This window comes from Macrotis lagotis, chromosome 7 (assembly GCF_037893015.1).
Source record: "Macrotis lagotis isolate mMagLag1 chromosome 7, bilby.v1.9.chrom.fasta, whole genome shotgun sequence".
NCBI classification, from domain to species: domain Eukaryota; kingdom Metazoa; phylum Chordata; class Mammalia; order Peramelemorphia; family Peramelidae; genus Macrotis; species Macrotis lagotis.
This window is the reverse complement of record NC_133664.1, coordinates 109,405,390-109,427,058: the sequence shown is the minus strand read 5'-3', so window position 1 is coordinate 109,427,058 and position 21,669 is coordinate 109,405,390. Positions and strand designations below refer to the sequence as shown.

Here is a 21,669-nt window from a genome sequence, read left to right as displayed (position 1 = left end):
TAGAGAGACGAGCTGGGCCACTTTTGTTGATTTCCAGTAGCCTGGGCAGCTCGAGGTCCTGCCAGGCGCTGCCCCCGAGGTGGCCCGGCGGCACTGCTGCTGGCCCCTGTGGTGAGGAGCTCGTTCCCCCTCAGGGTCCGCAATTAGCTTCCCTCCCGCATTTTGACTGGGAGACAAACTTCTTTGCTCCCTAGTCCCAAGGAAAGCGACTCTTTACTTAGGTGTAGGGCGAAACCTTAGCAGAGCCCTGGCCAGGCACTTCTCTAGCCGACTTGCACAGAATCAATTTTTGGAGAAAATCTGACCCAAACCATGGTTTCGTGAAGGGGGGGGGTTGGTCCCATTTTGTGACAGATTATTGAGGTCAATTTTTCAAAGAGACCTCCATTTTGTGGACGGACCAATTAGGGACAAAAGTAGCTGCACCGCTTTATCCAGTTAATATTAGCATATTTTGCACGTGCCCCAAATTGAAGCAATTTGGAAACTTGGTGCCAAAGTGACAGAACTCGGTGAGAGGGAGGGCATTTTTAGTGCGAAAAGTTTATGTACAAAGACTAAGCTAAATAAATGAAACCTATTTGATAAAATTAATTTATAAGCGAAAAGATGATGTACGCTAGTTTGTTCGAATGGGATCATTTATCAATAAGGTGTATTCAACTTCTTTAATCACATTTAAGTGAAAGTAAGGTATCGTGAGTATAGTGTAAAAATTAAATTATTTTATTTGAAATTAGGGAATGTTGTATTTTTTTATTTCTGTACGGCAAAATATTTGGGGATAGATGAAAGCAATTTCCCATTTATAGTTTTATAGCATAGTTTTTCATTTATTTTATTAATATTTTTAAAAAGGACACTGCCCATTTTACATGCTCAGTATTCATTATTTTTATTTTTTAATCTCACAAAATTCATAGCTTTGCAAACTACATTTAAAGAAAGGCATTAAAAGAATATATCTCACAAAGAATTGTATCAGATTCTTTTTGGAGGCGGGGAATTGGGGAGGAAGTGAGTTTTTTTGTGTTATATACTAGAAGGATTTTTTTTGTCGTTTTATATGCAGAAAAAAGTGCAAAATACTTTCTTAGTTGCTAGGTAGTAATTATCACCTTGTTGATAGTTTATGGAAATAATGATACTATTTGGTAACTATTGCTTTTCAGTTGAAAGCAATGCCAGGAAGGTTTTACTTTTTGAACATAAAGTATATAAGGGAAGTAATACAGTGGCCTCACTTAGAAAATAAATGAAGCCGTGAAGTTCAGCTAAGCATAGCAAATCTTCAATTTAGCAATATTTGTTAAGCATTTGTTGCATACAAGATATTGCACTTTGGGATCCCTTACTGGTTAGGATTTCCTTTCTGTACTTTCCTAAGTTAAGGAGGAGGCTCAAAGTCACTGCCTTTTGTAAAAAAAAGTTCCTTAGACAAGTAGGTATATAACGAGATATTAAACAAAAAACCCAAGTCTATAGCCCTGAACTAATTTTAATATGGCTGTGACTTGTTCTGTAGAAATGCAGCTGCCTCTAACCCTACTTCAATTTGTATATTTTTTACTTTTTTTTGCTCCATATTTGTAGATTTTGACTTGGTACCTATCTTTAAATTTTTACTATGCCTCTAGACCATAACGGAAACAGACTTTTAAGAAAAATAAAATGTTTCATTTTCCTTTGAAACTTTTTTTTCTTTTAATGCAAGTTTTGCATTAAAACAACTATTTCATAAGGTGTCCTTTGTATGGAATTTATATCTTTTGATAATTTTATGGTTCAAGCTTTGGAGTAATTGGGATTGTTCTTTATAGCAGTTAATTTGAAGTTATATCAGAAGTAGTCCCGAAAAACACTATGTAATTTGAAACCATGTATCAGGAGGCATTAAGTTTATGAACTTAATTGATAGTGGGGGAAACAAATGCAATTTACAGGGACCATTACCCTGGAAGGTGGGGAAGAGAGACAAAATTACCAAGAGAGAAAGGTCTGCAAACAGTAGCCGAGGTCTGCTCCTCTTCCATCTACAAACTTGCTACAAAGCTTTTCTGCCTTGGGGAAATGGGACCCAAGAAGGGGGAGAACTCTACCATATTGTTCAATCTCCTAAAAAAGTCTGGATGGTAGAAGCACAGATTGGGTTGTGGCCATTGTAAACTGTACCTTGTTCCCATCCCACTATCTTCCAATTTAATTTGGGAGATTAGTTAACTGTAGGTCCTTAAAGTACATACCCTAGAAGCAGATTGCTCCTTTATACTTTAATCTGAAATCATTAAATATGGTCATCAGATTTCAAAAAACCTATTTGAGTTTTTCTGGGAGAAAGGATTTTGATTTGAGAGGAAGAAGGTAGAAATGCTTTGAAGTTTGGATCACTTAAAGAAGGTAGATTTAGTTTTTATGGGCAGCAGAAGACATTGGGTTTCTGGGAGGGGGGAAAGAAAGGGAGAAAATGTAAAGAAATTTCTTTCCAACAAGTAAGAGGGCCAAAGACAAACTACCTTTGCAACTGCCTGTTTGCCACTAAAAATCTTGATTCCTAGGTCATGACATCTGCCATACTGCAGGGTATCTTATGAGGGTATCTATTGAACCATTGGTTTTATATGTACCAGTGTAACTGGAGGCCAGCTGTATTTTGACTTTTTTGATAAAGGGATCATAGGCTAGTGAAAAGAGCACTGAGCTGAGAATCAGAAGACCTGTTTTCTAGTCCAGATTTGACCCCTAATTGTGACCTTGGATTAAGTTTGACCTTTCAGTTTCTGTCTCTAATTTTAAAAATCTAAAATGAGGAAAAAAAGGGGGCGGCTAGGTGGCAGAGTGGATAGGGCACTGGCCCTAGAGTCAGGAGGACCTGAGTTCAAATCCAACTTCAGTCACTTACCTAGCTGTATGGCCTTGGACAGGCCTCTTAACCCCATTTGCCTTGCAAAAATCTAAAAAAAAAAAGGAAAAAACATAATTCCCTTTATTACACTGAATATTGAATGATACATGTAGCATGTGTATTTGGAGTTCTTTGAAAGATAGTTACTATATTTATCATTGTGATTTTTTTTGTTCTTCAGTAAAATCATGATTTTTGCAAGTCCCTGTTTTAATTTTGTTATTTTGTGCAAGTGTACTTGTACTAATGGAAGGGGCAAGTTGTCTGTAGTATTCCAAAACCAAATAAAAGAGGATAATTATGATTTTTACCCCAGTAGATTTGCTTTCTAATTACATTTTACTTGTATTGATATTTAAAATACTTGTATTCTCTATTGATGGTGGGTAATCTGTGTAACAGCAGAAAGGCGGGATATGAAAATATCTTTGATAATTAAAAAATGCAAATGATGTACAATTGTCTATAACACAACTTAGTGTCCTCTAGAGGGTTCTAGTATCTCTGCCTCTGTGTAGTAGACAATCTGGTCTAAGGGAAAGAGCAATAAACTTAGAAGACTAGAATGTGATTTTAGCTCTGCCACTTAGCTCTGTAAACTTTGTCAGGTCTGCTCTGAGCCATGTTTTCCTCATCTGTAATGATACAGATTACCTACCTCACAATCTGGGGCAGTTAAATGACACTGGATAGAATACTGGGCTTGTAGTCAAGATGACTTGAGTTCATATGTGGCCTCATATACTCACTCTGTGACCCTGGACAAGTCCTATAATCCTTTTTTTGCCTCAGTTTGCTTAACTGTAAAATGAGCTGGAGAAGATGATCTTGGCAAATTACTCCAGTATTTTTGCCAAGAAGATTCCAAATGGTGTCTTAAAGAGTTGGACTCCAGTGAATAACAAAAACACTTTAAGATTGAGTTGTTGATAAGGTAATTAATATAGATAGGAAAGCTTGAAGTACTTGAAGTACTCTTCAGCTATTCTGTAAACCATAGTTTTTAGATAGGCATGCCTAGGGAGATTTCACTTGATCAAAGCACCTGTGCCAAAGAGAAGACAGTGTCCTTGGTTCTTAATTCAGAGAGGTCTTGGAAAGGGTGAATGAATAAGGATCCCAGAATGTTAATGCTGAAATGTCCTCTGAGAGGACTGTGCCTGGCTCAAACTAATCTTTATAAATTTAAGTACATCTTATTGGAAAGGAAATAAGGTTGTTCTTAGTGGACCTCAACTGAAGGTTCTAAATCTTTTGATGATTCTTTTTGTAACCTTTGTAAATAGGATACAGAATCTACAGAAAACTGAGATTTGACATTTACTTTCCAAAAGTTTATTTTAACATTTTTTTTAAAAAGGGGAAATCATTCCAAAATATCTTGCATACTTCCTGTCTTTTTAATAACAACACTTTTATCATTCAAGAGCATTATTTATTGCTGTGTTTTATAGATTTAGATAGAAATGTAGGTGGCAAGACCATGTTAAGTAAATAGGGGGAAATGTTGATAATTTGACCTTGCTTTTAGTTACTTGAATAATTTTTGAAAATATGTAGTTTCATGATATCCATTTTTGTATAATGTGGCTGCCTTTATACAAGTCATCACTAAATCATCATTGTTTTCATTATCAGTGAATCACTTATTAGGATTTAGAACATCATCTATTGGTATTTTTGGTTTGTTTGCTTTTTTAAATCACTATTACCTGTGTTAGACTCAGTTTCAACCTCCTCTTATGACCTACTTGGATTGTTTGTGGTATGTGAAGGATTGTCTTTCACCGCTTCAGGGATTTGTCCTAGTTTCTTTAGGGGATCTTTCAGTAACAAACATGTATTTTTTTTAAAAATTAGACATTTTCATAAACATGGCACTAGACCATAGCTTTTTTCCCTAAACTCATTTCCTTAGTATCTTGTTTTTAGAATTCCAGGCCATATACTGTATTTATTTATTTATTTTCTCCTCCTAACTTTATTTTTTTTTAGGTTTTTGCAAGGCAAATGGGGTTAAGTGGCTTGCCCAAGGCCACACAGCTAGGTAATTGTTAAGTGTTATATGCTGTATTTATAATGGTGTATCTGATCTTATGAGTTTGAAATCCCCCTGTTTAGTCTCAAATCTGTTCAACAATTTCATATTCTGAATGATACCCTGGTCAATAAGGTGAAGTAATGAACAGAGAAAAGAAATGTTAAAAAAAATAATGATCTGACACTATCTAAATTCTTGAGGTGAACTCACCCGGTTGTCTAGTCATAGTATTCTATGACTAGCTTCAGATAAATCCTTAGTTTTGAAATGTTCTTTTATAGTAGATACTAAAAGATGTTTGAGCCCATCAGAAGACATTTCTTTGTCCATCACTTTTTATTAGCTTGCATACTAAAAACAGTGGACATATGTGCAGTGAACTTTTTTTAGCTCCAGGAGGATTGATATTTATTCTTTTTTTTAAAAAAAATATTTTAGTTTATCCAACAACATATAACTAATTTTCACCAATCATTTTTTAGTTTTGCAAAGTTTGAGTTTTACATTTTTCTCCTTCTCTTCCTCCCTCCCCTGACAGAAAGCAATCTAATACAGGCTCTACATGGATAATTCTGCTAAATAGAGAATCCATATTAATCATGTTGTGAAAGAAGAATCAAATCCAAATTTAAAAAAAAATTAGGGAGACAAAAATAACAATACATAAGACAACATTTAAAAGTTGAAGATAAAGATAAAACTTTGGTCTGCATTTAAACTCTACAGTTCCCTCCCTGGGGATATCTGTATATATCTCTCATATCTGTATATATCTCTCTGGATATGGATGGTATTTTTCTATCATAAGTCTTTTAGAATTGTCTTTGATTATTGTAATGCTAAAATGAACAAGTCCATCGTAGTTGGTCATCGCCCATTGTTGTTAGTGTGTATAATGTTCTGCTTCTGCTCATTTTACTCAACATCAGTTCATGTAAGTCTAGCTTTTCTGAAGCCCTGTCCATCATGATTTCTTATAGAACAATCATGTTCTATCATATTCATACCACAATTTCTTCAGCCATTCCCCAGTTCGTGGGCATCTCCTCAATTTCCAATTCTTTGACACTGTCAGAAGAACAGCAGTGAATATATTTGAACATATGGATTTTTTACCCTTTTTGTGATCTCTTTAGGATACAGACCGAGAAGTGGTATTACTGGATCAAAGGTTTACACAGCTTTATTGCCCTTTGAGCATCATTCCAAATTGTTCTCCAGAAAGGCTGAATTAATTCACAACTCCAAGAACAATGCTTTGTCCCAGTTTTCCCACATCCCTTCCAAGAATGATCATTTTCCTTTTTGATCATATCAGCCAGAATGATATATTTTAATCAGTGATAAAGGTGATAGCAGATACTAAACATGACCTGAATGGGTTGGTAGTCCTGATTGGTGAGCCATAGCTTTATGGAGGGATAGGCAGGCTAGGAAGAATAGGCAGTTAGCCAGGGTTAGAATGGATGCAACCATTTATGTCATGCAACCCTTAGAACAATACTATAGAAGGATTAAATGAATAGAATGACTTTGAAACAGTAGAAGATTCACAACTGGCATGTCAACAAACATGAGCCAAACAAGACAAAAATTTAAAAAGTTGACTGGAGCCACCATTGGTTTCAGAAATTGGGGTAACAACAAGTGAACCTTATATGTTATACTGAACCAAAGAAATACTTAGTATTTCAAGGATTTTATATAGTTCTTGTAGATGCAGGAACAAATCCCACCATGGTCAACTCAGTCTGAGGAGTTAGAAGTACTGGGCTGGAGTGAGGGTAGAATTTATGACTATTGCTGACTGGAAACTGTAACACCAGCACAGACAAGATTGAGTCATTCTATTTTAGTCTACTTAAACCTGTGAACAAATGGAATATTATTTTCTTTAAGGGAAGACCAATATGAAGAATACAGAGAAACATGGGGAGAATTGAAGTCAGATGCAGCAATGTTGTTTGCAAGTTATTCAAGTTAAAATGTCCATTTTGTTGGGTGGTAAGCTACAAAAATGGGGAAAGAACATGAATTGTCATTAAAATAACTAGTTGGTTATTTTTTTTAATGGGGGAATACTTTGAGGACACTTGATATAACAGATATAACAGTATCTGTTAGATTATTTTGATCAGCAGTATGAAACTACAAAAATGAGTTCTCAGAAAAAGTATGAAACTGACACAGCCTTGTTGGCAGTTATGTTTCACTTGGAATTGGTGAATATAGTTAAAGAAATAGAAATGGAATAAGAAACTGGCAATTGAATGAATATTTTTTGAATGTATATATATTTTTTAAGATGATTAAGAACTGGTACAAGTAAGAAAATTGTAAGACCAAAAAAAAAAACCAGGAACTCAAGAAACATTTATGAAAGTGCTAGTCACTGGGGATACAATCCCCCCCCCCCAAAAAAAAAACACAGCACTCAAGGACTTTATTTTGGGGGGAATGTGTACTTATTTAAATTTATGCAGAATAAATACAAGTTGAGATGGTTGAGGAATTTGCCAGCAGTTGGGGGTATTAGTAGGAAAGGCTCTCTGTAGAAGTTAGTGCTTCGGTGAGTCAGTTTTTTTTTTTTATGAATTTAATTATCAACAAACATAAATGTTTCAGAATTCAAAGAATAGGGAAGAGGATAAGTTATAGTAGTTTTAAAAAAGAAACATATAAAGCTTAATGAGTCATGATAACATCACTCTGTGTTCCTTTCTGTACTTTTGTCTTCTAGGCATTTAAAAACATATCTCTTACTCATCCCACCACCTCAGTCTTCCCTTGTAAAAAAAATAGGCATAGTCAAGCAAAAGAAATCAACACATTGGACATCTCTGAGAATTCATGTCAGATTCTGTAGCTGTAGTTCCTCATCTCTGGCAAGATTTAAGTTTCAGCATCTATCTTTTATAGTTTTGACTGGTTCCAGCTTTAGTTTTTCAGTGTTGTTTCCTGTCACATTTTAGTATAAATTATTCTTTTGGTTCTCCTCTTTCCACTCATTTCAGTTCATCTAGTCTTTCCATATTTCTTTGAATGCCTATTCATTAAATCTTGTACAAAACCATTAAATTTACATATTTGGCTGTTCTTCACTTAATAGATACTTATTTTATTTTTAGCTCTTTGAGATACAACAAAAAGTGCTACTGTAAATATAAGTTCTTTCCCTCTGTCCTTGATCTCTTTAAGGGGACCTATCTAAAAGTATTTTGGTAGTTCAGCAGGTATGTGACTTTTATTGTCTAGGGTATAGTTCCAAATTGTTTTCTGAAATGATTAAACCAGTTCACAGTTCAGTTAGCATTTCAGTACTTTGTTAGGCAACCCCTGCAAAAATTTTCCTCTCTTGTTGTCTTAAGAATTGTTCAAATTTCCATTTCAGTTATGAGTTGCGGTATTATTTTTTTTATATGAGCACTATCTCCTTATGTTCTTCATTTATTTAATGGGGAATTGAACTGTTTCTTCTTTTTTTTTTAAGGTTTTTGCAAGGCAAATGGGGTTAAGTGACTTGCCCAAGGCCACACAGCTAGGTAATTATTAAGTGTCTGAGGTTGGATTTGAACTCAGGTCCTCCTGACTCCAGGACCAGTGCTCTGCCACCTAGCTGCCCCTGAACTGTTTCTTGAATGAGGAATTCCATGAGGTTGAATTCATTCTGGCCCTGAGGAATAGCCAGTGGAAAGTCATGAAAATGAGCAATAATGAAAGATTACACAGGGGGGAAAAAGAAGATAAATTGGGAAATAATAAAATTACTAATAAGGAAGAAATTATAAAAACAGAAAAAGTTTCTAAAAGCACATAAAAAAGCTAAAACCATTTGTCAGAAAGTACAAATGTGGTTAGTTGATTTTGTTCAGAAAAATAAAATTTTGACTTCTCATTTAACATTGAGTTATTATAGTCACTGTGTCTAATATTTTTCTAAGAAACTGATCCTAAATGGTGGTTATTTTGTTAAGCTGTGAGCAGTGCCAAGTAGTGTTTAATAGCTTTCCCCCTCTAAATGTAGAAATAATTTAGTTTGCTGTCTTTTGATGTCATCATATGAATAAAATAAATACTGCATAGAGTTACTTTTCTTTTAATACAAGTTGCATATACTTCAGTCCTTTGCCTTTTATTCAAGTTAGGAATCAGTGTTGTAGAATGATAAAAGATGATTAGCTTTGTTTGATTGCTTTTTTTATTTTACTGAAGCACTGGACTATAGAATACCATCCTTAATCATGAAGACAAGTATCTCTGCAACTGAGGAAATTCCCAAACCCTTTTCTGTAGGATATATGCTAACCTTTACACATAGTTGAATAGTTGAATAATCAAGGTTAAGCTTTAAGATTTTTTTTTTGTAAGGGAATGGGGTTAAGTGTCTTGGCAAAGGTCACATAACTAGGTAATTATTAAATGTCTGTGACTGGATTTGAACTCAGGTCCTCCTGACTCCAGGGCTGGTGCTCTATCCACTTTATCACCTAGCTGCTCCAGCTTTAAGATTTCTTGTGAAGACCAGATTAGATAAAAGGACCTGTTCATTTTGTCTACATTGTCTTCTTGCCTCTTTCTTGTGAGCCTTTAGCCTTGTAGAAATCTAAACCCTCTAAAAGTCTGTGGGTTGTGGTTTTGAGAGGGTCCCTAAGTATTAAGAGCTTTACTTCCAGAGTATCTTGAAATGGATGGTTAGGAGGATAGCGAAAGTAGAAGTTAAACTGAGATCACATAATATGGTAAGAATTGTTTGTCACAGGGAAACATGATTAAACTTGAAAACTTGACACTAAAAATCTGACACTACATATTAAGGTTTTTTATATTGTTTTTACCTTGAAGCTATCTTCCTAAAGCTAATACTCTTGCAAACTAGTGTTATACATAATTTGGTATGTGTATGCCTTTTTACCACAGTCCTATCTGAATATAATGATACCTTGCCCTCAGAGGCAATTACATTGTTTGTCCTAGACATTTCCAGTCATAAAATCTTTAAACTGGAAGAGATGTGAGATAATCATCTAATCCATCTCCCTAATCTTGGAAATGAGGAAATCGAAATGGAAAGAGAGCTGAAGTGAATTGTTCAGCCAGATGCAGGAAATCAAAAACCCATTGCTTTTTCCATTGTACCATGCTGGTCTGTAGTCTAGATGTTCCTCTAGTCTTGGTGATACTTTGTGGTTATTCACCTGGGGACTATTTTAATAACGTGTTATGTATTATAATAGTCTATGGGTGGGGGAAGGGGAAGATAGAAGAAAAGATAAGACTTGGTTCTTGTCCCCCCCCCCCCAGGTTTAAAGTCTTAATTGGAGAAATAAGTCTAATAGTTAAAAAAACAATAACAACCTATCCTATTTTGATTATGAGGTATAAACAATGCTTTAGTAATAAATAATGATAGCATTTATATGTAGCATTTTAACGTTTGCAGAGCACTTTATACATCTCATCTAATTTGACCTTCAAAACTACCCAGGGAGATGGTTGCTCTTATTATCTTCATATTACAAAAGTGGAATCAGGTGACTTGCCCAGGGTCACACAGACAGTGTCTGAAGTAGACTTTGATCTTAGGTCATCCTGACCCTGAGTCTGGCACTCAACCCACTCCATCATCTTGATGCCCCTAAGATTGGGGCTGTTTTAAAGTGTTTTCTAACTTTCTGGGGTTCCCCCCCTTCAGATATAATTTTGTCTTTTATTGCCTTTTTTCTTCTCAATCAACAAGTATTTATTAAGTCCTTACTCTTTTCTAGACACTATGCTGAGAGTTGTATTACTGGGTTTACTCTTTGGTACTCTTTTCACTTTTTGCCCTTTTTTTACTGTTTTTTTTCCTGTCTTGGCTTTGACTTGTTGGCTTTTATAGTCATCATTAATCAATGAGTACTGTCTTCTTGTCAGCAAACAAATCACTTTATATTTTTAGTTTTGTTCATCTCTTTTCATTTCTGCTTTTACATAGGGAGTTCTTAAGGAACCCATGATTTACATCAGGAGGGACCATAGAAATTAACTAGTTCAAAATCATTCCCTTCTTCCCTATCTCAAAGATGAATCAACTGATCAGAGAGGTTAAAATAGCTTGGCCATCTTGTCTCAAAGACTAGGTGGTAGATCTCTGGATCCAATTGAACTTTACCAATTGCAAATCCAATAATCTCTTTACTACTGCGAGTTGTTCAATTTGAGTTTATTTTTTAGTTATCTAGATTATCTCTGAAATCTAGTTTAACTGTTCAACAAAAGGTTTAATCAAACACCAACTTCAGAGTACTTGAGATGAGAGTGATAAGTGGCATATTCTCTACCCTAAAGGAACTTAATTTCTGGTAGAAGATACACAGAGTATAATTGAAAATAGAATATATAAGTGGATGAAAAGTTCTAAAGTGCTCTTAAGAGGTAGAGATCAATGTTCTTATCATTGTCAAAAACTTCAAGGAAGAAGGTTGGCATTGGAAGTAAACCTTAAAGGAGGGATAAGATTCATAAAAGAGGGAAGATTCTATGAGCTTACAATTCTTTGCAAATATAAACAAGAATTATTCAAGGCTTAAAAAAGAGTCAACCTGCCCTTGCTGGAAAAAGTACATCATAAAATAAATTGTATCTTTCAAAATAGTACTAGCTATTTTAGTGCTACAAAAAAGACTTATCTGTAGTCTCCAGATGTCTTCTGTTGGTATCCATCTCTCCAGTACTCATGGACTTTTGCTAATGTAGGATGTAGGGTTAGTGGATGTAGGATGCATTGAACCATTGGAAAGTAACTTTTTTTTTTTTTTTTTAAGGATTTTGTAAGGCAAATTGGGCTTAAGTGGCTCGCCCAAGGCTGCACAGCTAGGCAATTATTAAGTGTCAGATCAGATTTGAACTCAGGTCCTCCTGACTCCATGGCCGGTGCTCTATCCACTGCACCACCTAGCCACCCTTGAAAGTAACATCTTTTACTGATTTTGCTGTCCTTGTTAAGTCTCTACTATCATCCTCTCCTTCCATTAATGGATATTTTGAAATGGGTAAGGTAGCATGTTTGTTTTACTTCATTTTGAATTTCATTCCCATAGTTCCAAGGACTTTTTCCCCTTCTCATTATGGGAGTAGCCTAGTTACTATAGTTCTCCTAGAAATAACATGAGGTGAAAGTACACATTAATAATGATTTATTAGTCTAGAAGTAGTAAGTACCTGTGTGACAGATACTGTGCTACAATTTATGACTCTGAATACACAGAATATGAGAGAATAACATTAACTGAACTGTCTGATATTTTATATGCCTTTGCCTCTAAATGTGGAAGAGAGGTTGTTGAGGCAAACATTTAAACATTTATAGAATTTATCTCCCTGTTTTTCCTCCACTGTCCTGACTGAGGAATAGATTGAGAACAAAAAGAGAACAGTATTTTCCACTAAGCAGTGTGAGTGCAGTGTGCATTGTGACCTGTTCTAGAGCTCTCTGCTCAGATTTCTCTTCTGATTATCACAGAGCCAGTTTTAACAATTGAGGACCAGAGAAACACAATTGGGGGGGGTGTCATCAGACAGATGAAGGAGATAAGGGGAAAGATATGTTCACCTCTCTGAATCTCTGTTTGCAAATTAGCAGGTTAGCCTAGTTAGGTTAGTTGTCCCCCATATTCCTGTGTAAGCTATAGGCAAAAATAAGATCTCATGTTTTAGAACAGCAGGAGCTGGATTATTCTTCCTTTTTATTTTCTTGGAAGGATTTTCAGGTAGGGGGGACCTCAAGGTAGGTGGTACAACAGATTTAGTTGGTAAATTCTACTGTGGTCTAATTTCCTTATCTAAAGCAGATCCTGGGATTAAGAAAAGAAAATGGGTGGATCACCAGTCCCAGAAGATTTATAATGTCCAGTACTGGAGACACCTCAGTATTATGCTGAAATTCCCATATGTTATATATGTGTATGTATGTGTTTGTGTGTGTATATATATTCCCATCATTCTATAAATAGAATCATTTAATTTTTTTCTCTGTAAAATGAGGATATTGAATTGTATATTCTCTCCCAGCTTTAAAGAACCTATGAGCCTAAATTCAGGATCTGTTGGGATTTGAACTCTTCCATTTGGAGTCCTGCCTGGATAGAATTACTTCCTCCTTCAAGTGGTATTATTACTTGAATACCAACACAAGTTCTGTTGAATTACTTGAAGAGTTGATAGGTATTAGAATGACAGGCATGCTAAGCTTTGTGACATTTTTACACAATCCATAGTTGTACTATGGAAATAGGAGGGAGAGTTGGTTTTTTTGGAGCATGTGGACTATAGGATTTTTCTTAAATAATTTGATCTATCCATTGCCCTGAAATTTTCTAGTATCTTCACTTTAGGCAGTATCTATACACCTGTAACAGCTAGAAAATTTTGGATCAAAACAAATGTTTGTTTATATATGATGTAAAATAGTGTGCAGACATGCCCTGTACCAGTGTTTTTCTTTTGAATTTTTAATTGGCCATTCATTATCTCCCACTTTATCTCCACCTAATCTATTTATTCCCTACATTCCTGCCTTCTTTTTCTTGTTTTGTTTTAAATCTCTCCCTCCCACCCCCCACCCCCACTTAAAGCACCAATCAAATCCTCTCCCCTCTATGAGGCTTCATCTCTGGTGAGCTCTTATTTCTCATAAATCTTTTAGGGATTATTGCTTGTACCATTCTTGTAGAATTTACTCTATGCTTTCTTGCTTTCTCATTCATTTATTCACTCATTCCTTTGTCTTGCTTCCCCAGCTGGGCTGTAAACTTGTAGATGAAATCTATACCTTATACTTCTTTTTGTACTCTAGACTCTAGTACATTTGTTTTTTTTTTTTTTTAATGAAAATTTGAACAGGTCTAGTGTTAAAAAAGATTTTTTACTTTGCTTAATTTGACATTATGGACTTTTACCCAGAAAACTCAGTCTTTCTATTCATGGAAATTATATTCCCCATACTCTGAAATTCCAAATTAGATTGCTATTGTTGTTTCCTGTTTGTTGCAGTGAAATCAGCATCAGCAGCAACTTATTTATTAAATATTCTCCATGTAAGGCAGTATACTAAGTTCTGGGGATATAAAGAAAAATGGGGGAAAATTCCTGCCCTTAAAAGATTTTCTTTTCTATTTAAAGAATTCAGTATGTATAAGGTATTTGAGTGGGCACAGAGTGAAAAAGGTTTCCCAAAGCACTGAACCTAGGTCTTGAATGAAACTAAGGATTCAAAAAGGGGAGAAGAGAGTATATAACTGGCTTGGGGTCATTAGAGGGAATGGAGGAGGGTGGGATGGAGTGCCAAGTTTAGGGATCTACAGACCCCTTGGTGGAAAAACAGTATAAATGAAAAAGGAATAAAGTAGGAAGAGAAGTCATCTAACTAGACATACATTCTTAAAAGTGGATTTAGGTAGGGTAGTTGTGCCAAAAGGGAAGTAATTAATTTTTTAATAGAATACATTTTTTATGCTAGTAAATTTGACTGGTATTTATAACAAGTCATATTAGATTTCATTTGAGTTCAGGCTCAAAGCTTCTCTCCAAAGGGGTAACAGTGAAGGCACAATTTTCAAACATTGACTTGGGGGCACAAAATGGTTTATCTGGATTCTAAATGTAGTCCTTTTCTCTTCTTTCTTTAAAAAAAAATGGGAGCTATTTCATTTAACTCTTTTGAAAAACATGGTTTGGGCCAGATAGCTTGACTAAAACTGAATCTACCACCAGTCGTTTTTATTCTTTTTGAAGCATCTTAATTGATTTCAGCAGAACTCTACTTTCAGTGCATAGATCCATAGTAAATTTATTTTCAAATACTGCATTTTGTGGTAGTGTAGTTAAATTGTGCTATAATAAGTAAAATTTAAACTTAAACCAAAAAATAGCAGTAAACTAATGTTCATTGCTAGTCCTAATAAACTTTGACTATACTGCTACAAGTTTTATTTTGTTGCTTTATAAAACTTTTTTTATCTTTATAAAAGAGAAGTTGCTATATCTAAATATCCAAACTCCAATTATCTTAGCTACTTATGGGGTGCCCATGTATATGTAATACTGGACAACACAAGAAGTTACCCTTAAAATTCTTTTTTGGTATTTTATGACAATTTTTTTTTAAATCCTCATTTTGGATATAAGATAACTTTAAATTGGAATTGGAATTTAAAAGATTTTTTAAACCAAAGGCTCTGTTTTACAAATAAAAATATATATAAATATTTTTCTTGATAGTAAAACTGGTAGAAATATTGATTCATGAGCCTTGGCCTGTAAATACCCCTAAAATATTAGAGTTAACAAAAAAGCACTGAGAGAAGCTTGCTCTTAAAACGCTAAAAACAGTCTAAAGATAATGTAATAGAAGCATTGTTTTCTTCTTAAAGTGTCAGTACCTCATCTTAATTTGAGTGTAGATTTGGAATACTAATTTGTCTCTTTGCTCAGCTGTAAAATGCCCACATGACAGAAGCGGCATTCCATTGTGGATTTATTATAGTGCCATTCCAACTTAAGCTTATAGACTATATCACTGGAGAGTCTGGTGAAATAATTATGCATATGATTTTTCATCCCCGTTTGCCTAAAGAGCAAGAATCTCTGGGCTCTAATCTGGGACTTCTATCTTTGGTCAGCAGTATTCTTATTTGGGGCTTTAGGAGGTTAAATCAGGATATCTTTTTAAAAACTTGATTTTGTTCACTTTTGTTTTCATATACGACAATCTTTACAGTCAACATGTACTTCTAGATGCTGTGTTGAAATTGCTGGCAGAATCTATTTATTCTATACAAACTGAACAATCTGGCCCCTTGTTTTATTTATAAAGGTTCAATGTATCTATGCCTGCCTACTTCAATCTGCAAGGGAGTGTCAGAAAGGCCCCGCAATCGCCGAGCCGTGAGTTATCACTAACTTTTCAGATGTGTTAATGAATGTGGAACGAACCAGTTGTGTTTAAAAGGAGGAAAAAAGAAAGGACCCCCCCCCCAAATAACCATTATTGTAGTAGCAGGCGTGAACACTAAAGGGATTAATCCAAATTGTGGGTATTAAAAATAACCTATTAAAACCAGAGACTAGCCTCTAGAAAACCTATTGTTGAACTGCTCTGAAGCCATCACTTTAGCCTGTGAATTACTGGTCTTGATGTTGATGTTGATGTAAACTGTTTCACAATAAGTATTTTGTTAAAAGTTTGATTAACCAAATTAAAAACAACTTGAACAAAATCTAGCCCATCTGAAATGACAAATGTTTAGTTGCCTTCAAATAAACAGTTGTTACCTTCAAACTTAGATTATATAAATGGGGGTCAAGGCAATGAATTAAAGAATCTTATTTTGCTATTTAGATGAGGAAATACAATAATTGGGATCATTGAATCATTTCATAGATAAACATTATTAGAATGGTCCAGACTTTATGTGAAGTGGATAGGTATGTTAATAATCATAAAATTTATCCACCTTTAAAAGCTTTAGAGAAATGGGAAGAAAAGCAAACTGAGTTTGGATGGTTTGGCACCAACAGTTGCTCTTGCTTCAGTAATTCACCAGTAGGTTTTCACTTATCTGTGATACTACCCAGATTATTGAAATTTAAGATTTAAATAATCTTCTCAGGGCTTATCACTCTGTATCCTCAGAGAAAAATGCCTCAGGAATGACCTCATTTCCAAAAATGGAATGCAGTACTGAATATTCCGTTATGGTTTTTTTTCTTTTTCAAGGAGATAAGTTTCTTTAAATCAGTAACTGTAACATCTGCACTTTTATATTATTAAAACTAAAATTGCCCACCTGATTCTTAGATGGATTATTAAACTTACCATTGGACATCCATATTTGGTAAGCAGGTGATTCTTCTGCTGCTGTAGGAAGTACAGCTTGTCAACAAGAAGACAGAATGAATTTAAATGTTTCCAGCTTGGCATTGTAAAGCACAGGAGTACATAAACTCATTGGTATGGGGCCTTGCTTTTAAAATGATGTTGAATTTAGGCGATGTACCTTTGTTTGACTGGTGTGTAAGTACTTCTTCCAGGTTTGTACACTCTTAAACACATTATTCTACCCTCTCTAACCCCCCCCAGCAGCAAAAGGGAGACACTGCAACTGGAACAAAATAGTGGAAGAAATGGCGGCTGGGTTTCAGTGGGGATTCGCAGTGTGTATGCAATGTTTGCAAGATTTTTTTTTTTATGTTTTGCAATTTAATGTAAAAGATTTTAAAAATCAGTGTTTAGTGTTGAGAAGATCTTTTAACACCAGTAAATAAAAGCTCTTCTAGTGGCTTTGCCATTCACTGTGTGACTTTGGGCAAGTCATTTAACCTTTCTGGGCCTTAGTTACCTCATCTGCAAAATGAGGAGGTTGGACTAATGATTTCTAAGGTCCCTTCCAGCTCTAAATTCTGATTCTATGATGTGTACCCGATTTATTATAATGCATTGCTTTTCCAACTTTGACTTTTTGAATTACTTATTCATTAATTTATATTGGAACTGCATGTTGTCCATTATAGTTTGCATACTTAAATAATTTCTGACACAGGACATTATGTTAATCAACTTAATGAAGGGTTAGTTTTTATTTATTATGTGTACATACTCATTAAAGGTTAGCAAAAGTAGGATTATATGAAAATAAGTGTTTTCTAGTTGTGTAACCTTAGTTGTTACTTTCCTATATTACAGGAGATACTACCCGTCAGCGAATCAAATTCAGCGATGACAGAGTATGCAAGAGTCACCTTCTCAACTGCTGTCCTCATGATGTTCTCTCTGGAACTGTATGTATTCCTTAACTCTAATAGACCTTGATTATTTAATGATAATAAAAATAAACCACTTTGTAGAAAATGAATTTTTCAATTCTAGTCATAGGTATAATGAGATATCTGTTTACAACCTCTTTATGCTAATGATATTAGGAAAGAACAGAATTAATACTTATTACAGGCTTTCTGTCTCTCTTACTTTACATAGCTAAATTTCAGTGTAAATAGTTATGATATGGTATTTCTGAATTTGTAATTAGATCTCTATTGAAATAGATTTCTACCACATTCAGTTTTATTCTTTAATTTATGGTTATTTCCCCCTCTTAATGGCCATTCAAAGAAATTTTTTTGGAAAACAAAGGTAATTATTAAAGTATTATATAAACATTGTTTTTTAATTGAGCTCTGTAAATGTCAGTTTAAAGCGGTTTCAGTGACATTCTAATCTGGTTGGAACTTTATTGTAAAAAAGTATATGTTTTTGCATGTAACCAAGGAAAACTGAAATAAAAAAAGACTACACTTAGATGATTAAATCACAGTGGCAAAGTGGGGAAAACAAATTAATACACGCCTAAATTTATGCAGCTCCTATTTCTTTAATTGAATGTGAATGGTTTCAATAATGGATTTTTACTTAGTGCCTTATAACACTAGTATGATTTTGGCTGATTCTAATGAATTTTCCAGTTTAGTTCAATAAACATTTATTAAGTGCCTACTATTTTAATGATTTGTGGTAGATCAAATGATGTTGAACCTTTTTACAAGAAGTAGGGAACTCCTGACATTTAGATGTTATGGCACTTGTGGAGATGACTATTCAGAATTGCCATCCCTTTAGTGACAGTGTTAAAAAACTCTTCTCATTAACATGCTACATTTGATAATGGTAGGGTGTTGATTTCTGCATGATTTTCAGATCACATAAGTCTGAAATTTTTTAAAGCAGCCATGAAGTAGAGATTTATCTTCTTGATTAACTCCCACTTTAGAATAATTGAAGGAAATGAAAAAGCCATGGATATTGGATCTGTGCCTTATTAACAAACCTCTTAATTTTCCTGTGATAGAGGACAAAGAAAGCTTATATTCTGTAACAGTATTTTTAAAATAATACTGTGCATTATGAAGTCCTGTCAGTTTTTTAGTAAGGTACAGTCTCTTCTTTTTAAAACTTTAATAAGGAAATATTTTCTTCTACTTCAGAACCTTTAAGAGAACTTTTTCTTCATATAATGACCTATTTTATATCCATGTCAAGTCTTACACTTAATATTTTGTATTTTGTTGATTATACAAAGATGTACAGTTTACAAAGCATTTTTACATACATATTCTCATTTAATCCTCACCATTATCCTGGGGGGATGATCAAGGGAGACTTCCTCATTCTTTAATTTATAAAATTAAGACTCTTGAGATCTTAGTTTGTGAGTGGTGGGTCTGAGAGAAAAACATTGGTCCTGTGACTTGAGCTCTAGTTTACTTTTCCTATGATTATTTCCATGACGATTAGGGTTTATGAGATTAAAGTATTTAACGCTTATTTATTACAAGTTGTAGAGTTTAAGGTGGAAGGGACTTGAGAGGTCATCTAGACTGGCATCCTCACTTTTACAGTTGAGGAAAATGAGATCTAGAGAGTTATAGTGGCTTGTCCACACTCATACAATTAGGTCATGAAAGATCAAAAAGTCCATTGTTGACCTGGCAATGGGAAGACAGGTACACAAATAATTTTAGAAATGAGTGTGGATGGGGCAGCTAGGTGGAGCAGTGGATAGAGCACTGGCCCTGGAATCAGGAGAATTTGCATTCAGATCTGGCCTCAGACACTTTAATAATTGCCTAGTTGTTATCCTTGGGTAAGTCACTTAATCTCATTGTCTCAAATAAAATTTAAAAAAAATGAAAAAGAAATCAGTGTGGAAATATCTACCAAATGTTCAGATCTTTTTTTTTTTTGGTTAGGTTTTTTGCAAGGCAAATGGGGTTAAGTGGCTTGCCCAAGGCCACACAGCTAGGTAATTATTAAGTGTCTGAGGCCGGATTTGAACCCAGGTACTCCTGATTCCAAGGCTGGTGCTTTATCTACTACATCACCTAGCCACCCCCAATGTTCAGATCCTTTGACCAAGAGAGGTTTAAAAACTCAAACTCTAAGGTAACAAATCTAGTCAGTGACAGAATAAGAAGTAAATTAGTTTTCTTGACCTGCTACTTCAGTGTTTTTTTTTTTTAATTACAACAAACTACATCTCAATCAAAAATCCTGAAAAACTACTGTATGCTGATTACAAAAGAGGGGACAAAGACAATTCCAAAGTTTCAAGCCTGGGGAAATGTAGTTGTGGGAATAAAAATGTCAAAAATGACTGGCACTGTTGGGGGGGGGAGTAGGGAATCATTAAATGCAGTTTGGGGTGAGGGTTACCAAACTTTTCATTAAGAAAGATCCCTTTTTTGTCATTGATAAAAATCATGGACTTTAAATAGTTGTACTTTAAATAGTTTTCTTAATGTCCATTCAGAAAATACAAAAAAAACTGTTATTAATGAATTTCATTGTTTTTAAATAAAAATGAATATTAAGGCAGATTATGCCCCCCAAAAAAGTTGATCACTGATATTATAAGAGAGATTCACTTAGAGTTTCTTGCCTCCTTACCACTGACCAAATAAGGAGAATCTTCTGGGCAGTGCCTAGGAAAGGTCTTGAGAATAATACTATAATTTTAACCTAGTATTGATTTAGCAGTTTACAGATGACTTTGACATAAATTTTAAATCCTCTTAATAAGAAATAGGCATCATAATACCTATCAAGCAGTTAGGTGATTTGCCCACTGACATGGCTAAGAAATATTATCTTCAGAACCTTCATCCAGCATTTATGTCAGGGATGCACTATGTATAGTAACTATGCTGTAGGTACAGATACTTTTGCTGATCAGGATCTGTGGAGTTTGTCTTTTTTTGTTTGTTTGTTTGTTTTAGGTTTTTGCAAGGCAAATGGGGTTAAGTGGCTTGCCCAAGGCTACACAGCTAGGTAATTATTAAGTAACTAAGGCCGGATTTGAACTCAGGTACTCCTGACTCCAGGGCCTGTGCTCTATCCACTGTGCCACCTAACTGCCCCTGGAGTTTGTCTTTAATAAAAGAGTGATATGAGCTGTTCATCTTGAATGTTGGGAGAACCAAGCTATAGCTGTTGTCTTGTTCTCATGTAGTAGTTATTCCTTTGAAATGTTTTAAATTGATGCTCTTTTAAAAATATCACTTTCACTTCTTAATTACTTTTCTCTTCTTGACCCTGAACTGTTCCTCATAGACAACTTTCTTTTAACAAATCAGTATAGTGAAACTAAGTGAAACATTAGCTATGTCTAAAAATGTTTTATTTCATACCTGTAATCTGCCACCTCTTTGACAAGAGACAGTCAGACAAGAGACAAGATAGCAGCTTACATGTTTAAAAACTTTGTTTTTATGTCCATGTTGGTCATATTGCAATAAAAATCAAGAAGCATATAGAAAGTAAAAAATTAATATACACAGAGTTCAGAAATGAATGGCATATTTCATCAAGAGTTCATTGGATTGTTGTATTGATCTGAAAAGCTAAGTTTTTCACATTTCATCATTAAAGTAATACTATTATTGCATACAATGTTCTTCTGGTTCTGCTTCATTTTGTTTCAGTTCATATAAGTCCATGCTGCTTGTCATTTCTTATAGCACAATAGCATTCCATCACAATTTTTTGCCACAACTTATTTAATCATTTCCCAGTTGATGGGCATTCCCTCAATTTCCAGTTCTTTATGGCCAAAAAAAGAACTGCATAGCAGCTATTCTGGAGAGCCATTGCATCTTTTCATTTGCACTGCCAAACAATTCTAATCTTAGCCAGGAT

General features: G+C 34.6%; 1 protein-coding gene across 2 annotated transcripts in view; it reads left to right on the top strand.

Annotated features, from left to right (window-relative positions):
- LUC7L2 (LUC7 like 2, pre-mRNA splicing factor) overlaps positions 1–21,669 on the top strand; it is a 62,315-nt gene that overhangs the window by 661 nt on the left and 39,985 nt on the right. Inside the window, exons 2-3 of one of the 2 annotated variants that reach the window (XM_074193580.1) lie at positions 15,796–15,866; positions 17,665–17,759. In XM_074193580.1, coding sequence (XP_074049681.1) covers positions 15,809–15,866; positions 17,665–17,759 — 153 coding nt within the window. In that variant the 5' untranslated portion in view covers positions 15,796–15,808. The remainder of the gene's footprint in view (positions 1–15,795; positions 15,867–17,664; positions 17,760–21,669) is intronic. The other variant, XM_074193579.1, reaches the window with a different exon arrangement.